General features: G+C 54.2%; 1 protein-coding gene across 1 annotated transcript in view; it reads left to right on the forward strand.

Moving 5' to 3' along the window:
- The window catches only part of ATP2A3 (ATPase sarcoplasmic/endoplasmic reticulum Ca2+ transporting 3), a 54,811-nt gene extending 32,070 nt beyond the window's left edge, over positions 1-22,741 (forward strand). Inside the window, 15 exon segments of the mRNA XM_059829080.1 lie at positions 5,060-5,148; positions 7,805-7,907; positions 8,162-8,293; positions 10,702-10,827; positions 11,852-12,070; positions 12,551-12,886; positions 12,980-13,200; positions 13,949-14,151; positions 14,263-14,348; positions 14,980-15,113; positions 15,547-15,664; positions 16,115-16,232; positions 18,205-18,218; positions 18,221-18,277; positions 22,678-22,741. Of these exon segments, the coding sequence (XP_059685063.1) occupies positions 5,060-5,148; positions 7,805-7,907; positions 8,162-8,293; positions 10,702-10,827; positions 11,852-12,070; positions 12,551-12,886; positions 12,980-13,200; positions 13,949-14,151; positions 14,263-14,348; positions 14,980-15,113; positions 15,547-15,664; positions 16,115-16,232; positions 18,205-18,218; positions 18,221-18,277; positions 22,678-22,701 (1,980 nt within the window). The 3' untranslated portion in view covers positions 22,702-22,741.
- Positions 22,742-27,117: the final 4,376 nt, after the last annotated feature.

The raw sequence follows: 27,117 nt of genomic DNA on the forward strand, positions 1-27,117 counted from the left end.
TGCCTCCTGCTTATCAGCCGGGCATTCCTGGGCACGTGCTCACACTGCCTTCATATTAATACCACGGGTTATTTTTATGGGCTGATTTTCATGCCAGGACAACTGCGAATTTATTCCTACCTTCTCAATTTTGGGGGTTTAATTTTTGGGCTGTCGGGACAAAGTGGCTGAAGCACGTCCGCTCCGGCAGGTTGCAGCAGCGCGGAGCTGAGAGCGGTGCGTGCCACCCCTGGCCGAACCACGGGGCACCACCGATTTTCTGCCCCAGTGATACAGGGAAGCGAGTAAAGGGTGACCCCAGCGTTTGGGGTCTCTTTAGCTCTGCAGACTGCAGAAGGAGAGGTAGAACGTGACTATGCCTTCCCCAAACCACTTCCTACCGGAGGATCTGCTCCTTGAACTCGAGCAGAAGTCCCACTGTCTCCTGTGGTGTGTGGCGGTCGGGAGAGGCAGGATTAGCGATGCTGAGACAGGGAGAGGGCAGGAGGGGGATGGACTGGGCAGTGGCACCCAAAAGGGTTTTTGCATTGATCATCATTTGCAGAATGAACTCAGCAACTTTGCAAAAAAAAAAAAATACAATTCAAAATTCCATGTATCCTCCACCCCATCTCCCCGCAACCCCCTTCTGATATCCATGTTATTCACTTGGCTGAATCCTGACTTTCAGGGCACGATACCGAGAGCCGGGCTGGCCCCAGGACACACAGGCATGGCTGTTAATGTTTAACGGACAGGGATTCCCGCGTTGACGCAGGCAGTACGGAGGCTGCCGGTGGCTCTGCCGAGCGGCGGGTGGGTAAATATTTGTGCTGGGCGGCCGTTGGCGTGTCCTGGACGTGCCTCCTGCACCGAGCAGCCAGCTCAGCCGCGGGGGTGAAAAAGCCACAAAAAGCCTATCAATAACCTGGGAAAATGTATTAATTGAGTGCGATTTAATTAATGCACACCTTTAATTTGGGTGAGCGCAGCTGCTCGGCCACAGGGTATGCTGCTGAGCGGTGCTTGCCCTTTATATAACACTGCCAGCGTCAGGTCTGTAGAGCTGTAAAGTGACTCTTGAAAGGCTTCGAGTCTGTTTTAAAACCCTCAGATGTTTTTTAAGGGCTGCGCCACCGGCTCCAGGTCCCACTTGGCGCCCAGGACTCGTGGCCAGGGCGCCGGCTGAGCCAGCTCAGCAGGATGCATATGGGTGCCATGCGGTCAGCACGGGTGGAGCGGTGCCCCGCAAATGCTCGTGGGTGTTAAGTGGCTGCTGAAGGACTTTGTGCTGGAGTGGTCGAGACTTTGGTGCTTTTGCTCTGGCCTCGAGTCTGCTGGAGGTTACAGCCCATCATGGTTGGACTTGATGATCTTACAGGTCTTTTCCAACCTTAGTGATTCTGTGATTCTGCAGTAACACAGTAAAGCCACAAACCCACTTAATAAATCAGATTAAACCTGTGGTTCGTGTCAACCGGGGGTCTCCGACGCCACCATCTCACCCAGCCCATGGTGTGGAGCAACCAGGGACCACCTTCTCCCAACCATTAAATAACCGCGTGGCTGGGAGCGATGGGAGTCTGGCAGGGGGAGAAGGGGGCAGAGAGGCATTGCAGCTCTGCTCTTGCACGTTTAAATCAGTCGCCTAAAAGTTGCAGCACCCTTTTATGCACCGTAACTTAATTTTCCAGGAGCACGAGGGTGGCTTTTGAAAGTCAGGACCCGAAGCGGAGATGCGAGCGTGGCCGTGGGGGCTCGGGGCTGTCGCTGCGTGGGGCAGAGCGAGACAGGGCTGGAGGGGGGAGATGTGTCCGAGAGAGGGAGGTGGCTGGTGACATTTGGCTGTCTCCGAGGTGGCTGGTGTTTTGGGGAAGAACAGTAGAAAGGTGTTTATTCTCAATAAACCTTGTAGCAGAGCCTGGATGTGCAAATTCCAGTCCCCCATGCAGCCACGCAGGAGCTGCGCGGGCGCTGTTTGCTTTTTAATCTCCAGGACGCTGTGCCTTGATTCGGCAGTTTCGTCTGTCTAAGCCGGTCACTAATTAATGGCAGACCTTGCTGGGGCTTTCCCAGGGGCTGTGGCCAAGCCACCGGCTGGGGCAGTGGCCGCTGGGTGCCTGTCAGCCAGGGCCGCTTCCAGCACAGGAGGGAAATGATGCTGATCCGTGAGCTGATTGATGGGCAAATGACTGATGATTACAGCCTCCTGCTATTCTGGACAGTAATCCTATCTCGTCTGCCTTTTGATGAGTAGTTTTTTAAAGATATTACAGAAAATACAGAAATGTGGAGACGTATCCTTCCCATCCCTCTTTCCCGCGAGCCTGCAGCCAGATGCCCTGTGCTGCTCGGGGGACGGTGCATCCGTGAGTGCCCTTTGCTTTCCGAAAATACACACCGGCAGCGCCCGGCTGTGTGATACAGCGCTGGGGCCAGGTGAGATCCGCGGGGCAGGAGGAGCAGGGTCCACTCTTCATAAGCACATAGTAACGTTTCCCTTTCCTTCTCTCCGTTGCATTAAAACCCCAGATCGCCAGCGTGGTTTTGGAAGGGTTAAGGGCAGGCGGGGTGAGCAGGGGGAAGCCCTGGGGGTGCTGGCTGGGTTCCCCTTGCTGGGTGCTGGGGCTGGTGTTCACCATGGCACTGCAAGAGGTCGGGCACCCCTCTGCCGGCATCTCTCTTCGGCAGCCTCCCCAAACCGCCCAGCCGAGCTGCGGCACGCAGCTTTGCCGCCTCCTTCTATTGCTCCTGTTATTATTTATACTAGTTTTGTGATGCGCACCTTACCTATCCTCTTTACGGATTAAGGCACAGCTGTTTCCCTCGGGACTGTTTCCATTGCCTGCAAACCTGCCCCCTTTTCAGCCTGGCAATCTGCCGAAACAGCACGCCAAAAACCTGCAAACACCGTTGCAATGCCCCGGCCATCCCCTTGCTCTCCCAGGCATGTAAGCCAGGAGCAGGCAGGAAATTTGATATAACCTCTGGTTGCTGTGGGTTACACAGCACCTTTTTAAACAGGCATGGAAAAATAAAGGGCCTGGAATGATTTTTTTTTTTTTCCTTTTCCTTTTTTAATAAGAAAGTTGCTATTGTGAAAGTAGTAATTGTTTTGTAGCCATGAGCGTTTGAAAACAAACAGACTCGTATCAGGCAAAACCATTGGTGGCTGGGGTGGATGCTCTCAGATTTTTTAATAAATAAGAGTCCGGTCCGCATTTCTGAGCGCAGGAGTCCATTTTCTGAAGAGACCATGAGATTTTAGCTCTCTGGAAGACTGATGGCATTGGACACCTCAAAAAGAGACGAAGGATGCTCACCCTTGGAAGGGCCCTTTTGGTGTTGCAGAAGCCTCCGCTTTGGGAAATTTCAGCCACACTTCGCCTCCGTTCTTGGAGTCCGTCATCTCAGGGCAATTCAGTCGCCGAAGGAGACGCGATGTGTTTTGGCTCTCTTTATCGGGGTCCTTCATGCATTAGTGTCTGCAGCTCCTGCCAGAGGAGCTCAGTGCCTCAGCGGAGGGCCCGGGACGTCCCGAGTCTCTTCTGCAACCCTTTGGCTTGTGATTTTTCTCTGAAGCCCTTCAGGGATGCTAAGAGACCCTGAGGATGGGCTCTGGGAAAGGAGCTGAGGGCAATAACCCAGCAAACGGGGTATCTGCAAATAGCTACGAAGCTGTGGGGCTGTGAGCTGGTTGCTTTGGGCTGAGAAGTATTCACACAGAAGACGTATGCTTTGAACCTCCTGCTTTGATTTTCCCAAACCTGTAAAATAGAGGTGAAAAAACCCATTGAGGTGTCCCGGTGCTAAACTGCTGTAAATGTGCTTCCCCGAGCTTGACCTTCTTGGCTTGGCCATAAGCTTGCACCTGGGGAAACCGGGCTGCGTGGGGAAGTCTCGCACCCACCAGCCAACACGGCTGCACTGGTGGGGTGTCCTTGTATTATTAACAATAATTAATAATAATAGTAAATTAACCTCTGTTAGTTGCCAGAGGAAGCGTGGCGGGGAGAGGAGCGGATGGTACATGGAGCCGTTGCATCTCTGGTGCTGAGTGATGCCTCCTGATTTCTCTTGGTTGTTTCCCTCTCCTGGGGAACACCTCAAATTAACAGAGGAAAATAAATAGGGAAAATAAATGTTTTGAGACAGGGTGCACCCACTTTCTGGACCTGCCAAGCAGCTTCGTGGAATTGAGGAGAGCATCACTTTCCTGCAGCCGTCCTCCCTCCTGGCTGCTCCCCGCAGGCAATTGCAGCCGGAGAAATGCATTCGTCAAACCAATTTTATTTATTTATTTCTTATGTTACTTTTTGGCTTCAGCGTGGGTCATAAATAACGGTTAAGCAGAAACGAGCGTCGCCAAACTGTCGCTTCGGCTGGGGTCGGGCACTGCTCTTGCTGCCGCTGGAGTCTTCCCCGAAGGGTGGGCTGTGCTGGGAGGGGGCAAGAGGGGACTGGGAGAGCTTGGGGAGGGGGGATTTTTATTGTATTTTACGGGTTTGGGGGGGTTTGTTGCTCTCACTATGGCAGCAAGAGAGAAACTGGAAGGAGTTTGAAAGGCAAAAATCACTAAAAATAGAGTGTGGGGGACTTTTTAAGTCTCCCCAGGGCTTTATTACTGATCTGCCAGTGCCCGGAGCCGAGCTGCCATCCCAGTAACACGCAAGGCGAGCTGGTGGCCGAGCGCTGGCGGGGAAAGGGTGGCAGGGGCAGCTGGTCCGATCCTGCCCTGCGGAGGCTTTCCAGGGCGGCCGGGGCAGGAGCGGAAACCCAGGCCCAGCTCCTTTTCTGCTCCAAGAAAAACACAGGCACCTTCTTAGGAACTGGCTCGGCATCGCTCCTCTCCGATGGAAAAAAAAAAACAGAGCTGGAGGAGGCAAATGTGAAAAAGGCAGGGGAGAGCTGGAGGGATTCAGGGACGGCCAGGAGCGATGGGCGACCGGGGAGGGGGCTCAGCCCGGTGCCGGCGGGGCTGTCGCTGGGACGGTACTGGCTGGAGGGTCTCCAGGCTGGGCACTTGGGTTGTACCAAAAATCACTGCCTAATGCTCCGTCTCCATCTTTCCCCCTCGCAGATGTTCATTATGGAGAAGGTGGAGGGCTCCCAGTGCAGCCTGCATGAGTTCAGCATCACCGGCTCCACCTACGCCCCTGAGGGACAGATGTGAGTGCGGGTCCCCTCCGCTTCGCGGGTGACGCGGGGTGGCCCTGGGCTGGCAGCACGGTTTGGGGGGGAGGCAGGAGGGTCGAGTTCACGGCCACGGCTGGGGGACCCCAGGCTCACCCCCGCCTGGGTTTTCCACGTCGGCTGGCAGCCACGCTGAGCCCTGCCTGTGGAGATACCTGCTGGGCGCTGGGTTTTGGCCATGTTGGGCTTGCAAGCGTTGGGTGGCTGCCCTTCGGTTCTGGTGGGAGCCAGGGCAAATCATTTCACCGTCCCTCATTGCTGGCTCCTGCCCAACACGACGTGGGGGGCACGTGCCCCGGCTCTGCCTGCTGCCCTCCCGCTGCTCAGCAAAGGGGCTCCCGCGCGCTCAGCTCTCCCTTTGTTAGCAATCCCGATAAAACGAGCCGCTTTTGAACTGGAGAGGACGGCAAGCATGGGAATAGCGATGAATGAGGCTTTCCGCAGTACGTGTTCATTCTCCAAATTTCTGAAGCCTTTTCGGTATCGGTCAGCAACTGTTGCCCCCACCCCAAGCAGGACCGGGGACTGGCAGCTTGTCCCACAGCCGTGCCGCCGGCGATGTGTGGAGGGACTTGCGAACGGCTGCAAACCCCGGCAGGAACGCTCTCCCGGAGCCCCGTGTTCTTGGCAGGCACAGCCGAGATGGCTGCTGTGCCCGGGGCATGATCCTGCTGCCGTCAGGACGCGTTTCGGGGGAGACGTGGGCTTTGCTGAGCTGGAGCCGAGGGTGGGGAGTGGAAGCCAGGGGCTTTTCCCTACTGCGGTGTCACACGCGTGGGGTTTTCTGCTGTTGTGTTTGTTTATTCCCCCTCCTTTGAAGGGAGGTGATGCTCCCCAGTGCGGGGAAGGTCTGGGAAGGAGGAAGATGAGAAGCTCAGCCGGTGGTTAGAGTGCTCTCCGCTCCCCTTAGCTTTGCTGTGTGATCCCGGGCACGTTCTTCACTGCAGTCCCTTTTGCTCGTCTGTGGAGCGACTATAATTCATCCCAGCCTCAGACTTAATTTCATGAATATTTATAGAGCCAATCTGATCCTTGGCTAGGAATCTCCATTAAAAAGTGAGCCAGGTCATAAGCTGGTATCAATCAGTGCGTTACAATTAAATGAGGAGGACTGAGGGGCTGAACTTGTGTCTAACTTCTGAAGCTGCAATGTCCCCTCTTCTCTGGGGACTGCTTGCAGGGAGGCTCTGTGTTGGAGTGCAGCAATTCATGTTGCTTTTGAGTTTTGCTTCAGTCCCGTGCTCGCCTTTGCACACTGGAGGGGATGCGAGGGCTCGCTTAGGTGTGACGGAGAGAAACGCCCCCCATTCCCCTGGGGCTGGCGGGACTGCAATGCTTGTTTTGCTTTGACCTGGCCTCAGCGTGGGGGATATTACGTGCCTGACCTTGGGTTCGCTCACGTCCCTGCACAGCACCCATCCAGCAGCACCTTTGCTGACGCCTTTCCCGGCGTGCGGGTCTCACCCGGCTCTGTGCGGGGACAGCCGTCGATGGGGACGTACCCCCCCCATCCCTTCCCAGCTCTCTCCAGGGGATCACACAATGCAAAAGCCATCCCAGCTATTTCCACCTTCCCAAACATCAAAACTCAACGCAGAGTGCCTGCAGGCTCCCTCTTCCACCCGCTGCCTTCCCCCTGCCCACGAGCCGGGGCTGGGCAGCATCCCCTGGGCAGGCGGCAGCGGCTCCCCCCTGCCCGCTCGCAGCCCAGCGCGGCTTCTTATCCCTCAGCAAACGGATTTTTCACATTTTCTTGGCCGCTCCCTCTTTTCCGCTCCTGAGCTGTAACAAGGGCTCCAAAATGTTCTTTCCATTGGGAACCAGCAGTGGAATAAACTGATCCTAATAAATGCCTGACAAATTATTTTTCCAGCAAGCAGATGACCGGCTGGGTTTATACAGCTCTAACCCACAGTTACCTCTCCTGGAGTTGGGAAAAGTTTTTATTTCCCCTGAAAACCACCGCTGCTGTTTCTGCAACCGGGCAGCGGGCGAGAAGCAGCGTCCGGCTTGACTGGGGTGTTCAGGGCTGCTCCTTTCCAGAGACGTTTGTGCTCCTTTACATAGCAAAGAGCTGCTGTTTAGGAAGCAAAGGCCACGGTTTGCTGCTCGCTTGGAAACAGCCACAGCAATGCAGTTGTTAAATTTGTCTGCTGTTCTTAAACTGCTCCCTTGGGTGCCCTTTGGCTCTCCGGAGTGCGAAGCAGCATCACGGGGAGGAGAAGGGACTTGCTGCCGGTCCTACAGCTCCTCTGGATCCCCAGCAACTGGAAACCTCTGGGGGAGTGAATATTAACTTGAATTTCTTCGCCCTTTTTCTCATCCATCGTCTTCATCATCAGCCTTTTGACAGCCCCTGCTTTCAGGTCCGATGCTCTTCTGAGCTCTGCAGCCCCCTTTATTCTGAGGCACTTCCAGAGTTTATTTGCCTCCTGAGATATTTTGTTTGCAACTAGTCCTGCCCCGTTTGGTAAAGCACAAGATGTGAACCCAAGTGTTTATTGCCATGGCTTTCACTGGGCTCCTTCTCCCTCTTCTCAGAAAATGTTACAAGGGATATGTAGGAGAAGCTGAGTAATATTTGAAGGTGTAAGCTGGTGTAAGGCTTTGGGGGTTTGTTTTCTCCCCGCAGCCTGAAGGACGAGCAGCCGGTGCAGTGCGGGCGGTACGACGGGCTGGTGGAGCTGGCCACCATCTGCGCCCTCTGCAACGACTCCTCCCTGGACTACAACGAGGTGCGGGGGGCACCGGGGCTGGGGCGGGGTGGAGGGCACCGGCGATGCTCTTCCCTTCGCTGCAGACCACTTCGGGGCAAAGCCAGTGGAGGTTTGCCCCTTGGGATCCCCCGCCCTGGCTTCAGCCCGGCCGAGGGCGATGCTCTGGGAGCCCCGGGATGGCGCAGTGGTACAGCGTCCTTGGTCAGAGTGGCAGGTAGAAGACGTGCTCTAAAACTTAAACTGCTTTATTTTTTTTTTTTCCTGCCCTCTAGTCCAAAAAAGTCTATGAGAAGGTGGGGGAAGCCACCGAAACAGCCCTGACGTGCCTGGTGGAGAAGATGAACGTCTTCAACACCGACACCAGCAAACTCTCCAAGGTGGAGCGAGCCAACGCCTGCAATTCAGTGAGTCGGGGGGAGGCCCCTGTGAGCTCTGGGGGCGGGGGGGGACGGGAGGGAGAGGAGAGCTTTAGGACGACTGTTACTTGAGCAATAACCACTTGCGATGATCTAAGGGACTGATCTGCCACAAGGACGCAATTTCCTGGCTTGCAGGGGGCTGTTTGTGGAGCAGACAGTGCAATGGCCCTGGGGGGGCTGATGACGGGGCGGTGGGGACCTGGGTCCATCTGGAGCGTCAGAGCAGGTCACGCCCAAGGGTCAAACTCAGCCCAGTCCCTGCTTAGCCGGGAGAGACCCTCTCAGTGATGTCCAGAGCTCCGGCTGCAGATAAGGAGGTTTGGAGATCTTTAGGTGCCTGGTTTGCACTGAGCAGCCGTTCTCCATAGCGTGAACCAAACCCCGTCCCCCAGAGTCATGCCTGCCTGAGCGAGGCTTGCTTTTTAGAAACATCTATTTTTGATGTGAAAATATCCCCTGCTAGCTATTCCACTGCTCCAGCTCTCCAGCGTTTCCCTGTCCTCCTGGTGAAAATACACTTTATTTCATGTCTAGATTTACTCAGCTTTGGTACCATGCTGTTAGATCTTATAATGTCTTTGCTTGCTCAAAGGAAGGGCTCTCTGTTCTGTCATTTATTCCCCAGATAGGTCCGAGCAGGTCGTAATAAATCCCCTGACCCCTTTCTGATGAGGGAGATGGAATTTCCCAGCTGTACATCAGTCTGGCAGCTGCTTCGTTACACGAGCCCATCGCTGCTCTGCCGCTCAGATGCCAGGCTGGGTTCGGTCGCCGGTGCTGGTCTCCTTACTCTTGTGTTTGGGCAGGGACAAAAAAACCTTCCTTGGAGTCTCCTGGCAGTGTCTCTTCGCTGCTTCTTAATTTTTGCTTCTAGTGGCTCTGTGTTTTGAAGTCTCTGGTGGGATTTTGGGGTTTCCGCAGCGGCTGGCTGCTCCCAGGTGTCCTTGCTGCTGCGCTGAGCAATGCCCAGCGGGGATGGCACTGCTTTTGTGGGCACAAAACTTCCCACCTACGTGTGGTCACTGCAGCTGTACCCTGTGCTGGGTTTGGCCTTTGAGAGTCACTTGGTGTTTGTTCAGTGTCTCTATAGGCAGCGAACGTATCTGCTGGCCACCCACGTTTTGCTTGGGCAAATCCCCTTGGCACATCTCTCCACCTCCCACTGGCAGCTTCGCTGTAGTAGGAGCATCCTTTTAACTTTGAACTTGCAAGGTTTTACCCCAAAAAGAGTTTTCTTTTCCTTTGCCCCCTTTGCTGATTTATTTAGATTTAAGTTGCTGTAAAAGTCCTGTGCAAAAAGCTGTTTGTGTCCCTGTCACAAGCAACAAAAAATAAAATAATTCTGGCAATAAAGTAATAATCGTATAAGCAGTTGAGCCATGCAGAGCGAGGTTGGCATCAATGTCCCCGCTGCCCTCTCTGGAAAATACTTTGGGTCAGCTGCAGATGCTGTGCTCTTTACATGGCTTTTTTGGGACAAGATGCATCCCCCCAGGAGCCGGGCTCGGCCGCCGTGATGCCGATGTGGATGCACGAGAGGGGGAGCGGTCTGAGGAGGACTGGTTGCTATCTTGCTAAGCGTTTGGCTCCTTAAATTATTAATTAGTAGCGATAGTAGAGCCTGGTTTGTGGTGGGGTTTTGGGGTGCAGCAGCCTGTCTGCGGGCACTGCCCGTGGGTCTGTGCGCTGGGGCAGCCCCTGCTCTGTCCTCACCCTGCAAACCTGCAGGGACCATGTGAGTGAGTGATTGTTACTGCTTAGCTGGCAGTCCTTGGGGTAATTAGCGTGTCCTGAAATGAGCCTAATTAGACTCTCAGCTGTGGAGATGCTTAATTTGATGGGAACCAATCCGGCCTCAGGAGATGTTGGTGCTCCCACTCCCACTGCCCCTGTGGGTGCAGGATCAGGACAAACCCCTCGACTGTAATGAGTGGGATGCAATTCCCCTCCCTGCAGTGCAGCTGGAGCCCAATGGGGGGAAAGTCTCCCCCACCTCTCTGGCAAACGGGGCTTTATCTCAGGCTGCAGCAGCTCTTTGGCATCCCGGGGGTTAATAAAATAAAGGTCTGGCACAGCACAGGGACTGGTATGTGCCACAGGCTTGGGCAGCTAATGGTGTAGTTGAGGGGTTAAAATTCTCCTGAAAAATTGCATAGGAAAAGCTCCTTTTGCTTTTTGCACTGTCTCATCCCTCCTGGCTCCTGTGTTTGCCTTTCTCCTCCCATCACCGGTGCTGTGCCGGCTTAGCAGGGCTGTTAGCCGAGGCGGAGAGCACTGGCTGCTGTGTCCCTGTCATATCCCGGCTCAGCCCCGGGGCTGTCCCCAGCATGTCCTGGCTCAGCCCCAGGGCTGTCCCCAGCACGTCCCAGCTCAGCCCCGTGCTGTCGCCGCAGGTGATCAAGCAGCTGATGAGGAAGGAGTGCACCCTGGAATTCTCCCGCGACCGCAAGTCCATGTCGGTGTACTGCACGCCCACCGGCCCCGGCCACAACTCCACCGGCAGCAAGATGTTTGTCAAGGTAGGGGAGAAGGTCATCAGCACCCTGCAGGGTCCTCCTTTCGCCTGCACACCCCAGCAGGATTTGGCCCTTACTGAAAAAAAAGGAGGTGAAACAATTTAGAGGGAGGAAAAGGTGCTGAGTGTGCTGGTGCTGGAGTCAGGGGAGAACTGCCCCTGTGCAAAACTTGGGTGCTCGCCTTGATTAAAGGCTTGGACCCTCCGGACACCAGTAATGCCCAAAGGGCAATGTCCACCTTTCTGTTGTAACCAGAAATCAAAGTGTTTTAAAGGGCATTTTCTGCCCAAGAGAAGAGGTGTGGCAGGAATTTCCCCACCACCACTGACTCCAAGAAGATTTCTATATTGTTATTCCCACTGGGAGATCTTTTGGGTGGGTGAACTCTGTCCTCCAGGTCAGGTTGGGACCCTCTGGAGCCACCGCATCTATGGCCCTGCCGGTCCTGGGCAGGTTTTTTAAGAGGAGCAATAGAAGGGTTGCAAGTTTTCTATTAAAAAGCAATGTCGGGGGTCCTTTGTAAGGTCAGAAGGGACGGGGTGAGGTGCTGTGATGCTAAAGGACATGTTTTCCTGAATCGCAAAGGCATCGCAAGCATCTGCTGAGCATCCCGCAGGCAGCGCATTTTTTCGGCGGAGACTTATGGCCCTAATCCCCTCCAAGTCTGAGAGGGGATCTGCAGGGCGGGAGTATCCCGGGCCGATGGGTAGTTTTTGCAGGAGTATCCCGGGCCGATGGGTAGTTTTTGCAGGAGTCAGACGGATCCTCCGCAGAGCAGATCCTGCCGTCTGGTGACCTGACGCGGGTTCGTCCTTCCCGGCTGCGGTCCCCGTGCGCTCGGTGGGAGGCTGCCATCTAGCGCGCTGAGCCGCCGTGCCGGGATGTGTGTGCTGGAGTTTTGGGGAGATTGCCTTCTCCTTTGCCCAAACTTGGTGCCTTCCCTCCCTCCGGCGTTTCCTTCGGTGCTGGCAAGAGATGCTCATCCTCCAAGTTCGTTCCAGCTCCTAAGTGTTCCGCTTCTCCCCAGGGCGCCCCGGAAAGTGTGATCGAGCGCTGCACCCACGTCCGTGTGGGCACTGCCAGGGTCCCGCTGACGGCCCAGGTGCGGGAGAAGATCCTGGGCAGGATCCGGGACTGGGGTATGGGCATCGACACGCTGCGCTGCCTGGCCCTGGCCACCCACGACACGCCCGCCCGCAGGGAGACCATGCAGCTGCATGACTCCACCACCTTTGTCCACTATGAGGTACGGCACGGGGGCTTTCTCTAGGAGCTTTTTTCCTTATTCCTGAAGTTTTCCCACCCACTTCCAGCTGTTCCAGCAGTATTTTCTCTCTGGTTTTGCCATAGGCATGAGGCAGTGCAATGGCTCAGCTCCTCCTCTGCAAACCTGGGTGCAGAGCTGCATGCAGCGGGGCTGGTCCTGAGGCCAACAGCCCAGTTCCACTGGGCATCCATCCCCGTGGGGTGACCGCTGAGAGGGGCCTGGGGACCACCGAGGAGGATGGGGAGGAGGGGAGCGAAGTGAAAAGATGTGAGGAGCAGCAGAGGGGACAGGAGAATCCCATTGCATTGGGGCTATAGGGTGCATCCATGGGGCTGTTGGTAGGAAACCTCCTGAAAGTTTCCTCCCAGGGGAAATCCCTGTGTCCAGGGTGGATTCACAGCAGGGAGAGAAGTGGCTGCATCCCTGGGGATTAATGTGGGTCTCGGGCTGTCCCCCCAGAACAACCTGACCTTCGTGGGCTGTGTGGGGATGCTGGACCCTCCCCGCAAGGAGGTCACCACCTCCATCGAGATGTGCCGCAAGGCTGGCATCCGTGTCATCATGATCACCGGCGACAACAAGGGCACGGCGGTGGCCATCTGCCGCAGGATCGGCATCTTCTCGGAGAGCGAGGACGTGGCTGGCAAAGCCTACACAGGCCGGGAGTTTGACGAGCTGCCCCCCGAGGTGCAGCAGCAGGCGTGCCGCAACGCGCGATGCTTTGCCCGCGTGGAGCCAGCGCACAAGTCGCGCATTGTCGAGTACCTCCAGTCCTTCCACGAGATCACTGCCATGGTGAGTCCCCCAGGGACACCCCAGCACCCCCCCAGTCCCCTCCTCTCTGCCCAGCCCAATCGTTTGTACCCCGTTAATCATGGCTTTGTGCAGACGGGTGATGGCGTCAATGACGCCCCAGCCCTGAAGAAAGCAGAGATTGGCATCGCCATGGGGTCGGGCACGGCCGTCGCCAAGTCAGCTGCCGAGATGGTGCTCTCCGACGACAACTTCTCCACCATCGTGTCCGCCGTCGAGGAGGGGAGGGCCATTTACAACAACATGAAGCAGTTCATCCGCTATCTCATCTCCTCCAACGTTGGGGAGGTCGTTTGGTGAGAGCCCCCTGCACCAGGCACCACATTGCAGAGAGCAGTGGTGGGGACACATCCCCTGGGGCAGGAGCCCTGCAGTCCTGTCCGTGTCCCCTGCTCCTGACAGCATGCGGTGCCCAAAATTGTAACCCCGGGTACCACACGGAACAGCTATGCCTTGTCTCATTCCCCAGGGGCAGGGGGATTTTTCTTTTGTAGTTTTATAATCACGCCATCCCCCAGGAGCTCTTTGGTTAATGCATTGCCTATTTAAGCCCATGCCAGCATCTAAGACAGGCGCAGATATTTGCGCACGGGCTGTTGTCACCAGGTCGCACCGATGCACTTTGCATCAGGTCCTAGGCAGCTCTCCCTGTCCCTGTCCCTGCCCATCCCTCCCAGTAAATCAGTGCTGTCCTCAGCAATGTGGGCACAGCCTTGGGATCACTTGGGCATCTTTTACCCTTGCATTTCAGCAGGGGTGTTTGTGCTGGGAACCCGCGTGGCCGTGGGGACATCAATGGTTGGGTTTTGGCTGCTATGCAAATTTTAATAGCAACAGAAACAAATTTTAGCTGCAAAAATTCAGTCCTGGACTTCAGGTTCCTGACTCAGGGGCTGCGGGTTCGTCTGCAGTACTTTGGGTGAATATTCAGTTTGGGGTATTTGGATCCAGGGTGGCTGCTCGCTCTCCCCTTGCACAACACAGACACTTTCTCTGGTGCCCCAGAGCACATCTAATTTGGCATCTCTGGGATTTTCCCCATAGCATCTTCCTGACAGCCATCCTGGGCTTGCCGGAGGCTCTCATCCCCGTGCAGCTGCTGTGGGTGAACCTGGTGACGGATGGGCTGCCGGCCACTGCGCTGGGCTTCAACCCCCCCGACCTGGACATCATGGACAAGCTGCCCCGCAACCCCAAGGAGCCCCTCATCAGTGGCTGGCTCTTCTTCCGCTACCTGGCCATCGGAGGTGAGCTCCCGCGAGTGCCGGTGGGCGGAGGACAAGGATGGGCATGGGGTGCCACGGGGTAGGGGGCTCCTTGCCGGGTGCTGGGGGTAAGGGTGTCTCTCTCGGCCGCAGTGTACGTGGGCCTGGCCACGGTGGGCGCAGCGACCTGGTGGTTCTTGTACGACGCCGAGGGACCGCAGGTCTCCTTCCATCAGCTGGTGAGTTGGGAGGTGAACGGGTCGATGGGTTGAGCAGATGGGTGAGGGCACGGGTTCAGGTGTTGGGGGTCTTTCCTCTACCTCCTTTCTTCAGTGGTTGTTGTAGTGTTCTGAAATTCCTGGTGGAGAAGACAATAATTAAAATAAAAGCAAATTCTCTCCCTCAGGCTCATGTTTCCAGCCTTGTTTCTGCCAGCAAACAACATGGTGGGAAAAACTTGATTCAAAGAAGCTGAAAGTAGCTCCTATATCTGATCCCACATTGAAAGGGATCAGTTTTTACATTGCTGTAGGTCTTTCTGGTGGGAAAGTGGGTGCCATCACACCCCAATGTCATGTCCAACGGAAGATGTATTCTTGATGGAGACGCGTGTGTGCTCAAACACCTTATTAACTGCACGTGAAAATCTCTAAGCCACTATCCAGCATAACCCCAAAGCCCCAACCGCAGCAGAAGCTGGGTCGTTCTAGACAGTTATACCAGTTGCTCTGAACTGTGGGATATTTAACAGCACCCCAATAATCAAGGTTCACAATGTGCCCCCAACCAGTCGACCTCTTCCTCCTCTTTCCTGCCTTTCCTACACTGCTGCTCTGCCATGTACTTACCAGCGGTTTGCTGTGCCGACAGAGGAACTTCATGAGGTGCACTGAGGACAACCCCATCTTTGAAGGAGTCGACTGTGAGATCTTCGAGTCCCGATACCCGACCACGATGGCTCTGTCTGTGCTGGTGACAATCGAAATGTGCAACGCCCTGAACAGGTAGGGTGGCCGCAGGATTGCTCTGTATGCTCTCTGCATGACTGATTTCGTGTAGGATTTCTTTGAACATCCGTTGGTGGGCTGAGGGCTTTGCTTTGACTCAGCGGAGCCATTTGGAGCGTCCTTGCAGGGGGACACCATAAATAAGCTCCTCCAAACCAGTGTGCTGCTGTCGATAGTGGTGGAAGAAGGACTGGATCCGCATCTGTTAGCAGTTTGGCCTTGTTAATGACCGGACCTAATCCATGCATGGCTGGTTGCATTGAGATGGGTGTCCAGATGCAAACGGCAGCAAAGCCTGAAGCTAAACCATCTGGAAGAGAAGGACTATAGCATACAGCCCTGTACCTTGGAGAGGAGTGGGAACCCCCAGCTCGGGCAGGCGCAGGGAGCGGGAGGTTATGGGACTAACGCTGTCCCCTCGCTTTTGCAGCGTCTCTGAAAACCAGTCGCTGCTGCGGATGCCACCGTGGCTCAACATCTGGCTGCTGGGGGCCATCGTCATGTCCATGGCGCTGCACTTCCTCATCCTCTACGTCAAGCCCATGCCTGTGAGTGCCTTCTGCCACCTCCGCGCGCAGCCCAGGGGCCTCCTCCTGTGGGCGAGGACATCCCTGGAGCAGTCTTTGGGTCTGGAAACTTCTGGGATGGTTGTCCCCAGTGCATACCCTCAGGACCAGGTCCTGTGACTCAAACCAACATGGGGACCAGGAGACACCCTGCGCCAGTGAGCCTTTGCTTAAGTCAGAAGCCCTCCTTATAAGCAATGCAGAGGGGTATGGATGAAGGACATGGGTTTTGGCTGATCTTGGCCAAGAGCCACCTTGGAATCATGACAGACCTTGAAGAAATCCTGTTCTTTGGGCTGTCTGGATCCTCCCTCCTTGTACCTGGGATGACCCTTTCTCAACCTGTACCATACAACAACCTGACCTTTAAAACAAACAGGAAAAATCCCACCTCCTTCCCTATTGACATGTCCAATCCTTTCTGCCTTGCAGCTCATCTTCCAGGTAACCCCCCTGAGCTGGCCGCAGTGGGTGGTTGTAATGAAAATCTCCCTGCCCGTTATCCTGCTGGACGAAGGACTCAAGTACCTTTCCCGCAACCACCTGGACGGTGAGCATGGTCTGCACCACACTGGGTTATGTTTGCTCCGTGGCACTTTGCTTGGGGTTCGTGGTGGCTTCGCGGACACCTCGCTCACCTCCTCCGCACCTGCATGTTCATCCACCTTTGCTGTGAAAAAGGGACTTTTTCTCCTACCCCCTTCCTTCCCGGGTGCCGCGCCAGGCAGAGCAGTTGGTACTTACATCTGCTTGAAATACACCCTTAGGAGCTGGAGCACTAGATAAATCTTCCACGTGTGTTTATCCACCTCCTCTCAAACCTCTGGGAACTGGATCCCTTCTCTTATAAAGCAAAACAAATCAAACACTGGTTTCTAACAGGAATCCTTCATTTTTTTCCCTCGATTTTCCACCCCTCTATGGCCGTCCTTATCTTGTATTTGTTATCTTTATTATAAGATCAAATGAGATCTGAACGTGTTATAAACTGTTTTTAATGGGGTTGCCCTTGGCCGGCACCTCTCAGGATCTGTCCTGTGGCACACGCGGAGGAGAAGCAGCTCCTGTGACAGCGGGGCAGCGGTTCCCATGTGCTCCTGGGCTGCGTGCTGTAAATCACAGCATGTGTTTAGGCAGCTCTCCAAAGAGATGATATCTTTTCTTTCATTTCTTGCAAAAGCTGTTGCTGTGGGTGATATCTCGGCGCTGAGTTAAACCTGCAGGTTCTCCCGGGGGTGGCTGCGGGGCCGTGGCTGCCTGCCATGGGGCTGGCCCCTCTCCAGGAGAACAGATTTGATTCATTTTTTAGGGTGTGTTTGCCCCGACAGTGATAACAGGGAGAAGGGCAGGAGAGACGCCGTCCTTTGCCTGGGGAAGATGTAGTGGCCCTTGGGGGGCAGATGAGCGAACTGAGTGTGGGGACTGGATGTCTTTCCACAGCATCACCTTGCTCAAACCTTTTTTCTCCCCTTAAGCAACCGGCGTCCTAGAAAACCCCTTCCTTTTGCCTCCACCCTTTAATAATGACCCAAGAAAGTGCGAAGCCACTCTTCCATTTCAGGGCTGAAGGCAGCTCTGTCTAGCCCTGGCAGGAAGGGATTTGGGGTATTGTAACAGCCCTATTTGGTTTCTCATGGAGCAGAACGAGGCAAAAAGCTGGAAACGCGGGACGGGCAATTATTGCAAGCAGGAAAGAATCACAAACTGGTTGCACTCCCCATCGCTGGCTCCCGGCGCACTGGAGGTGCTCAGGTCAGCTTTTCTTTCTGCGGTGAGCTGGTGCATAACCACAGCGATCACTCAGTGAAGCCTCTGCTGACAAATGGAGGTGCAGGGGCTCCTATTTTCACAGACCAGATAGAAATTGTTTCTAGCTTATTTTTATTTAATTAATCCATCTCTCAACAGAACGATAGGTGCTTTGCATCACCCAGGCTTGTTTTATCATACAATTACGAGCCTGTAGCAGCAGTTTTATGGCACGGCACTGGGCTGGGGCGTAGGAGAGCTGGTTTAATTCCTGGCTGTTGCATCTCATGCATGCCCTCGGTCTTCACTTCACCATCTGTGATCTGGGGATGAGTCTTTCTTTCTCCCACACTTTGCATTTCTCTATAAATCTCAGGGCTGTTGGAGGAGAGGCTTTTCTTTGGCTCTGCCAGCACAGCTCCGAGCACAGTGGGGTTTCTGGCAAGTGTACGATCCTTTCAAGTCCCATCATACCAGTGCAGAGTGTTTCCTCCTCCCATGCCATGCTCCCGACGTGCTGGATCCTCTGAGCCGCCCTCATCCCCATGGTCACGGTGCTGCTGATGCTCACGGGTCGCTCTGTGTCTCATCCAGCAAGGGTTTCCCATGCAGCTATTCAGTCACGGCTACAGGGCAAAATCATGCTTCAATCATCACATTTGAAAGAAATAATTGAAATCCTGCATCTTCCTAATTCCTCTGGGGTTTGAAAAGCAAACAAAAAAACCTCAGAAAGCCACTTTTCAATGTGGTATTGTGATTTTTTTTACCAGGCATTCTCAGGACGGTAAGACACACGTGGAGCGGGGAGCACCAGTTGAAAACCTGCAGGACTCCAGAGCAAGGGTTGGCTTTCTTACGTGTCTCATCCCTGAATGCCGTATTCCTGTGCTTCCTCCAAAGTCTTGCTCATGTGTAGTGGGGACCTGCTTGGACCATGTCTGGGTGAATGTGGCTTGAAAAAAAAAAAAACCAGCCGATAATGGAGCCCAGGGACCCCATACCCAGATAGGGTCTCCTTTCCCACACTGCCCTCTGTGTTTTGCTTCAAAATAAGGTCTAAAAAGCCCGTGAAGCAGCCGTCTGCATGGCAGTTTTGGCCGGGGGGGTCAGGCTACTGCTTGGCCTCTGCAGGGCAATGGTCGGGGTTGGTCTCCAGCGTGGGACTTTCTGAGGCCAAAATCTGAGGGATGGCCAAGGGTGTTCAGTTGAGGGATGCAAATGTCTAGCCGTGAGTTCTGCTGATTCAGGTTTTGCATGGAAAATTTTCTCCTTTGATCAGATGCAGATAAGTCGTGTTTCCATTACGCTGGATTTTCCTTGTCCTTGAAGCGGCAGAAAGCTGAGACTCTTCAGTTTTCACCATGGTCTCAGTGTTTTACGTTCCTCTCCCCATCACCCCGGTCACTTCCAGCCTCTCATCTTGCATGCTTTGCCAGTGTCGCTGCCTTCATCCATCTCTGGCCCCTCTGAGGTTTCTGCTCTCTCAGTTTTGGGGGGCAATGTGAGTGTGAGACAGCAAGCGAAAGTGCACGGCTGAGCTAGGTTGGCTTGGTGCAACCTGCAGATGTTCTGGCCAGGAACGTGGAGATGTTCTCCAAGGCCCTCTCAGGTGTCCGTCACACGGATACCCACTGGCAGGTTCACAAGGGCTGAGCACCCTCAAGGACCTCTTCCCCTAGTATTTTTAATATTTGCCATCCTCTGTGCGTTTAAGCGTATTGCTTTCTGAGCCCCGTGGCACGTAGGAGGAAGATTTCCAGGCATCTGTGCCAAGACCTTGCAGAAGTCTCTTTTCTGAGTGGTTCTCAGAAGGTATAAAATCCAGACAGGACACTGAGATAACCCCGGTGCTCGTGCCCCTCCGTGCGCCGTCAGCCCACTGCCGCGGCCACCCCGCTCCCCTCCTGCCTTCCTGCACCATCCCTGGGCCTCCCCGTCTTCACCACCTCAAGGCAAACCCATCGCAGGTGTCGGTGTTGCCACCGTGGTGGTTTCACTTGGTTTCAGCACGTTAAGCAGCAGGCCCTGCCCGGGTGCTCTTTCTCCCCCGTGCCATGGTAAAAGCAGGGGCAGGTCAAGAAGGGGGTGCTTTCTGCAACATAGCTATGCCACTGCCCCGACAGCAGCCGCGTCGCTGAAAATCAGAAGTTTTGATGCACAAGAATTGTCTCGGCGTGTTTTGTGGCAGATAAGCATTTATGCAGCCGTTTGTCTTTATGCCCGGTGAGGACGGCAGCCCCTGGATGATTTTGCAGGACCTGCAAGGTGGTGGCCGTACCGCTGGGTACCTGTCCCCTCCTGTCCCCTCCCCGGCGGGCAGCATGGTGCTCCGCAGCCTCCGGCCGCGGCAGCTGATGTGCAGGTGAGATTGCACCCTTGGGTGAGCACCTCCGCTGCCAAGATTTGGCCTCTTCTCTGCAAAGTCGGTGTCATCCTTATGCTTTAACATCCTCCCCGAGGAGAGAGGCTGGCAGCGGTGGCTGTGCGGTGGTGACAGGGGCGTCACGCTCCCTGCCAGGGCCAGCCGGGGCTCCGCATCCTTCCGAAACGGCCTGAAATCTGCAGGGACCCAAATCTCCGTGTCCCATCACAAAAACCCTGCAGCACGTAGCAAAAAGGAGCTGCTCGCCCTCATCTCGCCCGTACGCCCGCACCTGGGGACAAGGGCAGCCGCCAAAATCCCCCCGGGAGCACAGGGGCTGCTGCAGCCGCCCGCTTTCCCTGTGGAGGAGGCAGGCGTCCCTCTCCCCGGAGCGGCAGAGAGCCGGGAGCGAGCGGCCGCGGCCGTGGCTGCCCTTGTAGGGTAATCTCTGCGCGGAGCTACCTTGGCTGGGCGCTGGCGCCGGAGGAGGAATGCGTCCCCACGGGCCAAGTCGTTCGCTTGAGCTGTGGGATGCTCTGAAGGAGAGCGGCGCCGCACCTTTCAGTGCCGGAATCTCTCCAGATGGGATTCTACAGCTCTGCTGCCTTGCTGCTTTCCCCCCCCACCCCAACCCCTCGTGGTTTGTTTTTTATGATGTGTGTGCATGTGCCATGCTTTAGAAATGGAAGAGCAGAGGGAAGCTCTGGGTGCTGCCGCCCTGGTATTGCGAAGGGATGGGAGCAAGGTTTCCCTTTCGGTTTTCTCCTGCGGTCCAGGGTCTCGGCTGAAGCTCGGGGTGCCCCGGTGCGGTGGGGGAGATGGGCAATTTTCACAACTGCGAGAGCTGCAGCGTTTCCCTCGGTGGAGGGAGTGATCCAGGCTGGCAGCTGGAGCCTGCATCCCTCCAGCATCACCTTTTACGGGAACCCGTTAAGAGGAAAGTCAAAAGCAATAAGGAGAAACCTCCTCAAAAGCCTCGGCTGTCCTGGTGGGGATCGGATCTTGTAGGAGATGAGCTCATGTTGTTCAGTTGCAGGTTTGCAAGGGTTGAAGTGCTGTGACAACCCTGAGAAACTTGGTGTGAGGCAGCATCCATACGGATCGCAACGGCCCCATCGTTCCTGCAAACAGGTCCCCGCATCCCCCCTGCTCCTGTCACCGGCGTGCGGAGAGGAGAGCCAGACACCGGCTCTGCTCCTGTCACCGGCGTGCGGAGAGGAGAGCCAGACACCGGCATGTGGGGACCTGCGTCCTACTAAAGCGAAGTGGGTGCTGGACCACTCGGCTGGCTGCAGTTCTGGGAGAAGCACCCGACTCGCTCTGTGCCGTGGAGGGGGGGCTGTTACTTAGAGACCCGAGAGTAATGTTTTGAAGAACATCTGCCATGGTTAAATGCTCGCTGTCGGCGCTGCAGCCGTGTCCCCTTCCTGTCCCTGGCCATGGTACGGTGCAGCCGCACCCCTGTTTGCACAACCACAGGGTGAAGCGTTTAGGGGAAGCGCTGTGGCTGGCAAATAACTGCCGGTGTGTTACCTGGCGGGGACTGTTAGCTGGCAGAGCTGCTGAAGAGACACCCCTGCAACGCAGAGGAGATGGATTTTTGATTATTGCAATGAGATTTAATGCAGCGTGGTTGCCAGCATCCCTGCTTCGCTCTGAAGCCCGTGGTGCGGAGGTCATCCAGAGGGATGCTGCCATTGCAGCAATCAATTTTATCTCGGGACATGAGAGCTGGACTCTCCAGCCAGCGCTGGAAAGAAATTTTGGCAGAAGTTGTGAAAAAGGTTTTTTTTTTTCCCCTCTCTCCCCTGTTATTTATTAATTCCCCTGGAAGCTTCAGCACCAGGGTTGGCAGCGGGCGCTGAGCCTCGCTGGTAACCCCAGGCAGGACCCCTATTTATCAAGAGCACAGTAACAGCGGTTCTCTGCGACATGTGTTTGGTGATGTGTGCAGCGATGAAAGATAGAGAAATACGGTTGAAAGATTCACGATAAGTGATTTTTTCCTAACTCTTCTCAGAAAGTGCTGCCTTGTGGGTGTTTTTTTTTTTAAGAAAAAAAAAAAAAAAAATGTTCTGGGCAGACCGAGCTGGCAGCAGGGTCTCTCCCACCCCTGGGCTGAAGAGTGGCTGCTGCCTCGGGGGGTCGGGGATGCTGCTGTCGACTGCTTGAAAATTGGGGATCCAGTTGGTGTGAGTCAAGCTCTGGCAGGGGTTTCAAGGCTGCTCACACCGCATTCAAGCTGAACGCCGTAGCTTTCCCTCGGGCCGTGCGTTGCCTGTTACCTTCCATGTCCAACCCCATCCATCAGTAGGGTGGGAGAAGGGAGGAGGGCAGCCCTGGGGCTGGGACAGCGACTGCAACGGGTAGATTGGCCCTTGCTAGTTGTTCTGCAGACTTATATGGATGTAAATGTAGAGAGAGTTTGTGTAACTGTTGCCAGCCCATGGAGCAGTATCCATGGATCTGGCTGCAGCAGGGACAGAGCTTTGGGATGGGCAGTGGGATGCAGTGAGCTTCCTCCTCTCTGCACCACTGCCTTTCCCTGGGTGCTCCCTGATGCTCTCATTAGGAGCGATAATGAGGGATCCCTGCCTGCTTGCCTTCCCGCTGTTCCTGCCTGCACAGCTCCAACTCATCCCTTTTCCTACCTCCTACGGGCTGAGCGTGCCAAGCCCTTCCTCACCCGGAGACCAGCATCCTCCTCCTCGTGCAGCCTGAGCTGCTGGAGCTGCAGTCAGGCCAGCTCTGTGCAGACGGGATCCCAGGTCCCTTTTGGGATCAGCCCAGGAGCAACGTCTCTTGATAACAAAACCAGGGAGCTGGGTTGCTTTCGAACCCTCACCAATACTTTTCCTTCTCTTTTTTCCCTTCGTTTCAGGAGAAGAGGACAAGAAATGAATGACACGAAGGAAACGCTCCTAACTAAAGGATCCCTAACTCGTAACTCGGACTGAAGTCTTGCATGCGTGACCATCGCTAGAGGCCAGCAGGACATGCATGTGTCCGACTATCAGACAAATGCGGGTGAATCATCGAAAAGAAAAAATACTGATTTTGTTTTGTTTCGTAGCTTTCTTCTTCCTGTACATAAGAGTGCAATTTCTGGCCAGCTGGCGTAGGGGTTGGGGACGGAGCTGTGTGGACCTGAGTTGTCGCAATGCGGTTCCTTGGGGATTTATTCCAAATTTGAGACCCTCTTTCCAATTTTCACTCTGACGGGGTGAGCTCAGGCAAGGCGTCCTTAACGGGACATCAAGGCGGGGGAGTCGGGATTTCAGGCAACACGCTGAGCGCGGGGGGGAGGCTGTGTCCCCCAGCCTGGTGGGATGCGCCAGGGCAGCTCACGGGGCCGGGAAGGGCTTGGCGGTGGGCGAGAGCAGAGGAGGGAGGCAAGGGGGCCATGGGTTGGGGTCGCCGACCCTCGATGATGTCTCTGTTGTCAGTAGGTGCATCGCTGCGGCTGCTGCGCTCTGCTCCGGTAGCCACTGTGCCTGCAGGCTGCAGCAGCTGAAAATAGCTTCAAGGTGCGACCGCTGCCGGTGTGGATCTCACGGACGTGTGTTAATACGTCGAGGCTGGGTGCGTGTGGTGGAAGGTGAAATTCTCCCTATTTATCACACTGTCCTGTTTGATCCCCATGTTGTGCAGAGCCCCACACCTTCTCGGGCTCATCCGACACCAGAGCGTGACGTAGTCTTGTCTGTTCTCCTCCGTCCAGCATTTTGTTAGATCCCATGTGCACTATTTAAGCCGTAGCCCTCTTCCTCGTGGGGGCGACCATTTAAAGCAAAGCATGGGGATGACCAACTTTGCATTCCTCATGTCTACCGCTCACTCCTGGTCACGCTTTCTGTACTCGGTTGATTTTTAACTATTTCCCTAGCAGGAGTAGAGCTTAAGTCCTTAGGAACATGTCCATGAGTTCATGTCCTCTGCCTTGGAGGACATCGCTGTCTTGCACAGAGCATCCTTGACACCGGTGATCCGCCTTAGAGACGGGAATGAATGTATGCTTGTACATAACGTAGTCCTTCTCCGTGAGCAGTGTTTGTCGTGGCATCCCTTTTTCTAAGGCACCAACTTTATTTTAGCCCGTTGGGATTTTTCTGCAGCAGGAGTGACCCAGGCTGCAGCGAGAGTTTGTGGGTCAGGAGTGGATTTTGGGATCCAGTAAATTGATCTTTCTCCATTGAGCTGTGTCAGCTGAGGAGCTGATAGCGGGTGATTGCTTCTCCAGCTCTCCAAATCCTCCCTCCTGTTTTCCTCACGTTCCCCTATGATCCGTCCTGATGATATTTAGTTAGCCAGACCCTCTCTCTTTCCTTTCTCTTAAATTCCAGCAACAGCATCAGAGCCAGGGTTTTGGATAGCGTTTTGCTCCTTCGCTGTTGGGTTTTTTCTTTTACTTTTTGCCTCTTAAGAGCTTCCAGTGCTTTTCTGTTTCTCTTTCGCCTGGGCAAGAGCTACTCTTCCTCTGTACAGTAGGTGCCAAATATCATCCTTCCTTTCTTTTCTCCATCACCAGCATTGAAGATGAGCAGAGCCCCCAGACCAATGGGAATGTACAGAATTGTTATACTACTGAGCTGATTTAATTGTACAGAAAACCTTGCATGAAATGTTGTTACTGTATTTAATATATAATGTATTCAAGGAATTTTAATATGGAGCTCTTTAAAAAGATCTTTATAGATACTCTGTGGTTAGAAAATTGTTGCTGATTTTTTTTTTTAATATTATTATACTTTGTCTTGAAGAAGTTTTGTTTTTCAAACGTGTTATGTCTAATTGATTTAATTGGTGATCCCATGGGGCAACCAATTCCTCCTTAAAGATTTTCACCATGGATGAGACTCACCCTGGCGCAGAGGAGCAGGGCATGACCCAGGTACTGCTTAAGCCTTCAGTAAGACTCAGGCCGTAGACGTGTGATTTGCACTTCCCCGAAAGGGTGGATTTCACCTTGTTCTAGTACAGATCATCTCCAGCTCTCTGTGCAGGGAAAGAACCAGTGGGAATTTAATCCAGTAACAGGTCGGTGACTTCAGAGGAATTTGTTTCTGTGTTTCCCTGGAGCTGAAAACCAGTTTGGGAGAGCCTGGCTTGGATTCAGAGCATCCCAGTCCCGCTCATAGGGTCCAGCGAGGCTTTCGGCTGCCCGATGGCATCTCCCTGGGACATGGTGGCCTTGGTCCCCAGGTGGGGACCTGCTTGGTCCATACACTCCGTATTGCACCACCAGAGTTAAAGTGGTTTCCCTGGGCTTAAGGTCTGGTGTAGGATTATTAATTTGACCCAAATATGTATGTGTGTGGAAGAGTTTCTTGTGTAAAGGTCCCACTAATGAATAATGGATGAATAATGGATGGGAGTCTCTAATGTAAGGAGACCTAAAAGGAAAAAAAATTTTAAAAAAGCACTCTGTTTCAGAGCAGAGATGAAATCATGAAATTTTAACTTGCTATTAAATTCCTGCTGGAAAATTTTGCTTTCACCTGACAGCAGAGAGCTGGGGGGGGTTGTACCAGGCATCCTTCTGAAACCGCTAACAGAAAGGCTATTTGAAGAGATGCTGCGTTTGTTATTTTATTGTTGATAGAGATGCTGATTTTCTGTTATTTTATCGTTGATGGAGATGCCGCGCTGCTGCATGCCAGAGCAATGTCGGTCTGTTGGTGCAGTTGTTGGGTTGCAATTGTGAGTTACCAAAACCCAAGCCACCGCGGGCGAGAAAACAGAGCTGTGTCCCAGCCAAAGGCTTGTCCTTTCCAGCAGCAGCACATTGCATTTGCCTTTATATTGTAAACTTCTAGATCCACCTAGAAAATAGTGCAGGAAACCTGCACTAAGGATGCCTGGAGCAGGCATCCCCCTTGCTGGGAGGGAGCATTTTGACACATCCCCATTTCCCCTTCTGAATGGTTGACCACATCTCTCTCTTTCCCCCATCCTTTAGTTATTTGGAGTACCGGTTTCACTCCGTGCTTTTTGATTACAGGGGCTTATAGTTCAAATATTTTAATGAAGTAGAAAAATATCTGTAGATCTAATTATTTTTCCTTTATGCTTCGGTGAAGGGTCGGGATAAATCATGGAGTAGTTAGTTATTGCGTGTATGCCACCAGCAGTGTGCTGGGTGCTTTTACAGGCTGGAGCATGTTCTTGTGCAAACTTGCAGATCCCAAAGCCGAGACCATCGCTTTGGGATCAGGTCTTGTGTCTTACCGCGGCGTTCAACTGTGTGCAATACAAGGGAGATGGACAGTGGGTGGCTGTTTTGCCCAAGAGCTTGTTAAAAAAGGCGGCTTAGGGGCAAAGCCTCCCGGATCCTTGCTTTTTTGACAACAGAGTTTAGGAATTATTTCCTTTTTAGTTTTATTTTGATGGTGCTGCCTGGCATATTCAAAGTTTTTAAATAAAACTTAGGTCTTTCCAGCAAGACCTTTAGCATCCGGGGGCTGCTGTGACAGATCCTCCCCATGCAGGGAAGCAGCGATGCGAGATGGGCGGCGGAGGATGTGCCGGGATGGCAGCGCGAGATTGTCCACGAGCACTTTATACTCCTTTCTCAGGGGCCAAGCACCGGGCTGGGTTACAGCCAAGGCGGGAGGCGAGGGTCCCGCGTCCGAGCACCCGGGGGGTCGGCTTTGGGCAGCAGCTGTGATAAGTCTTTTGTGCTGTTCTGGGACATCGTGTCATTGTGGCCAATTGCTGGATGAGCTCTTTGCCCTGCGGTGCGTGATCCCATCGGGAGGCACGTTGGAAAAGGAAAAAGAAAGATGATCTTCAGAGCAAAGTACTGCATCCTATGTTTTATTTCTGTCATGTGGCCACCGTACGGCTCAGGGTCTGGATGAGGTTTTTGATCTGTGTGTGTGAGACTTTGGCACTGTGAAGATGTCGTACATGTGTTTCTGACGCTTTGCTCGGCCATGGCTGGGTGGTACCACGAGGCGCTGGAGAAGTCAGGAGTAGGAGGGACAGGCTTTACTGGAGGGGTTGGGGGACTTCATTCCTGTAAGAGCATCAAATCTGGGATCGAACCGGAGCCTCGGCTCACGGTGTGGATGGCAGAAGTAGCCAGAGGAGCAATAGGAAACCTCAGCAGCAATTTTTGGTCCCACTTTGGTACGTCAGGTTGATAGTGCTCCTTCCCAGTCAGGGTCCTGCTCTGCCAAAACTCACCAAATAATTGCTGCGCAGGGCTCAGGCTGACGCTGTCGCAGTTGGTGGGAGATGTTCCTGAGGTTCAGTGACCTTGGCATCATATCACTCCTGAAACTCAAACACACAGGAGTCCCCAGCACCAACTCCTAAG

The sequence above is a fragment of the Gavia stellata genome, chromosome 25, assembly GCF_030936135.1.
Source record: "Gavia stellata isolate bGavSte3 chromosome 25, bGavSte3.hap2, whole genome shotgun sequence".
NCBI lineage: Eukaryota > Metazoa > Chordata > Aves > Gaviiformes > Gaviidae > Gavia > Gavia stellata.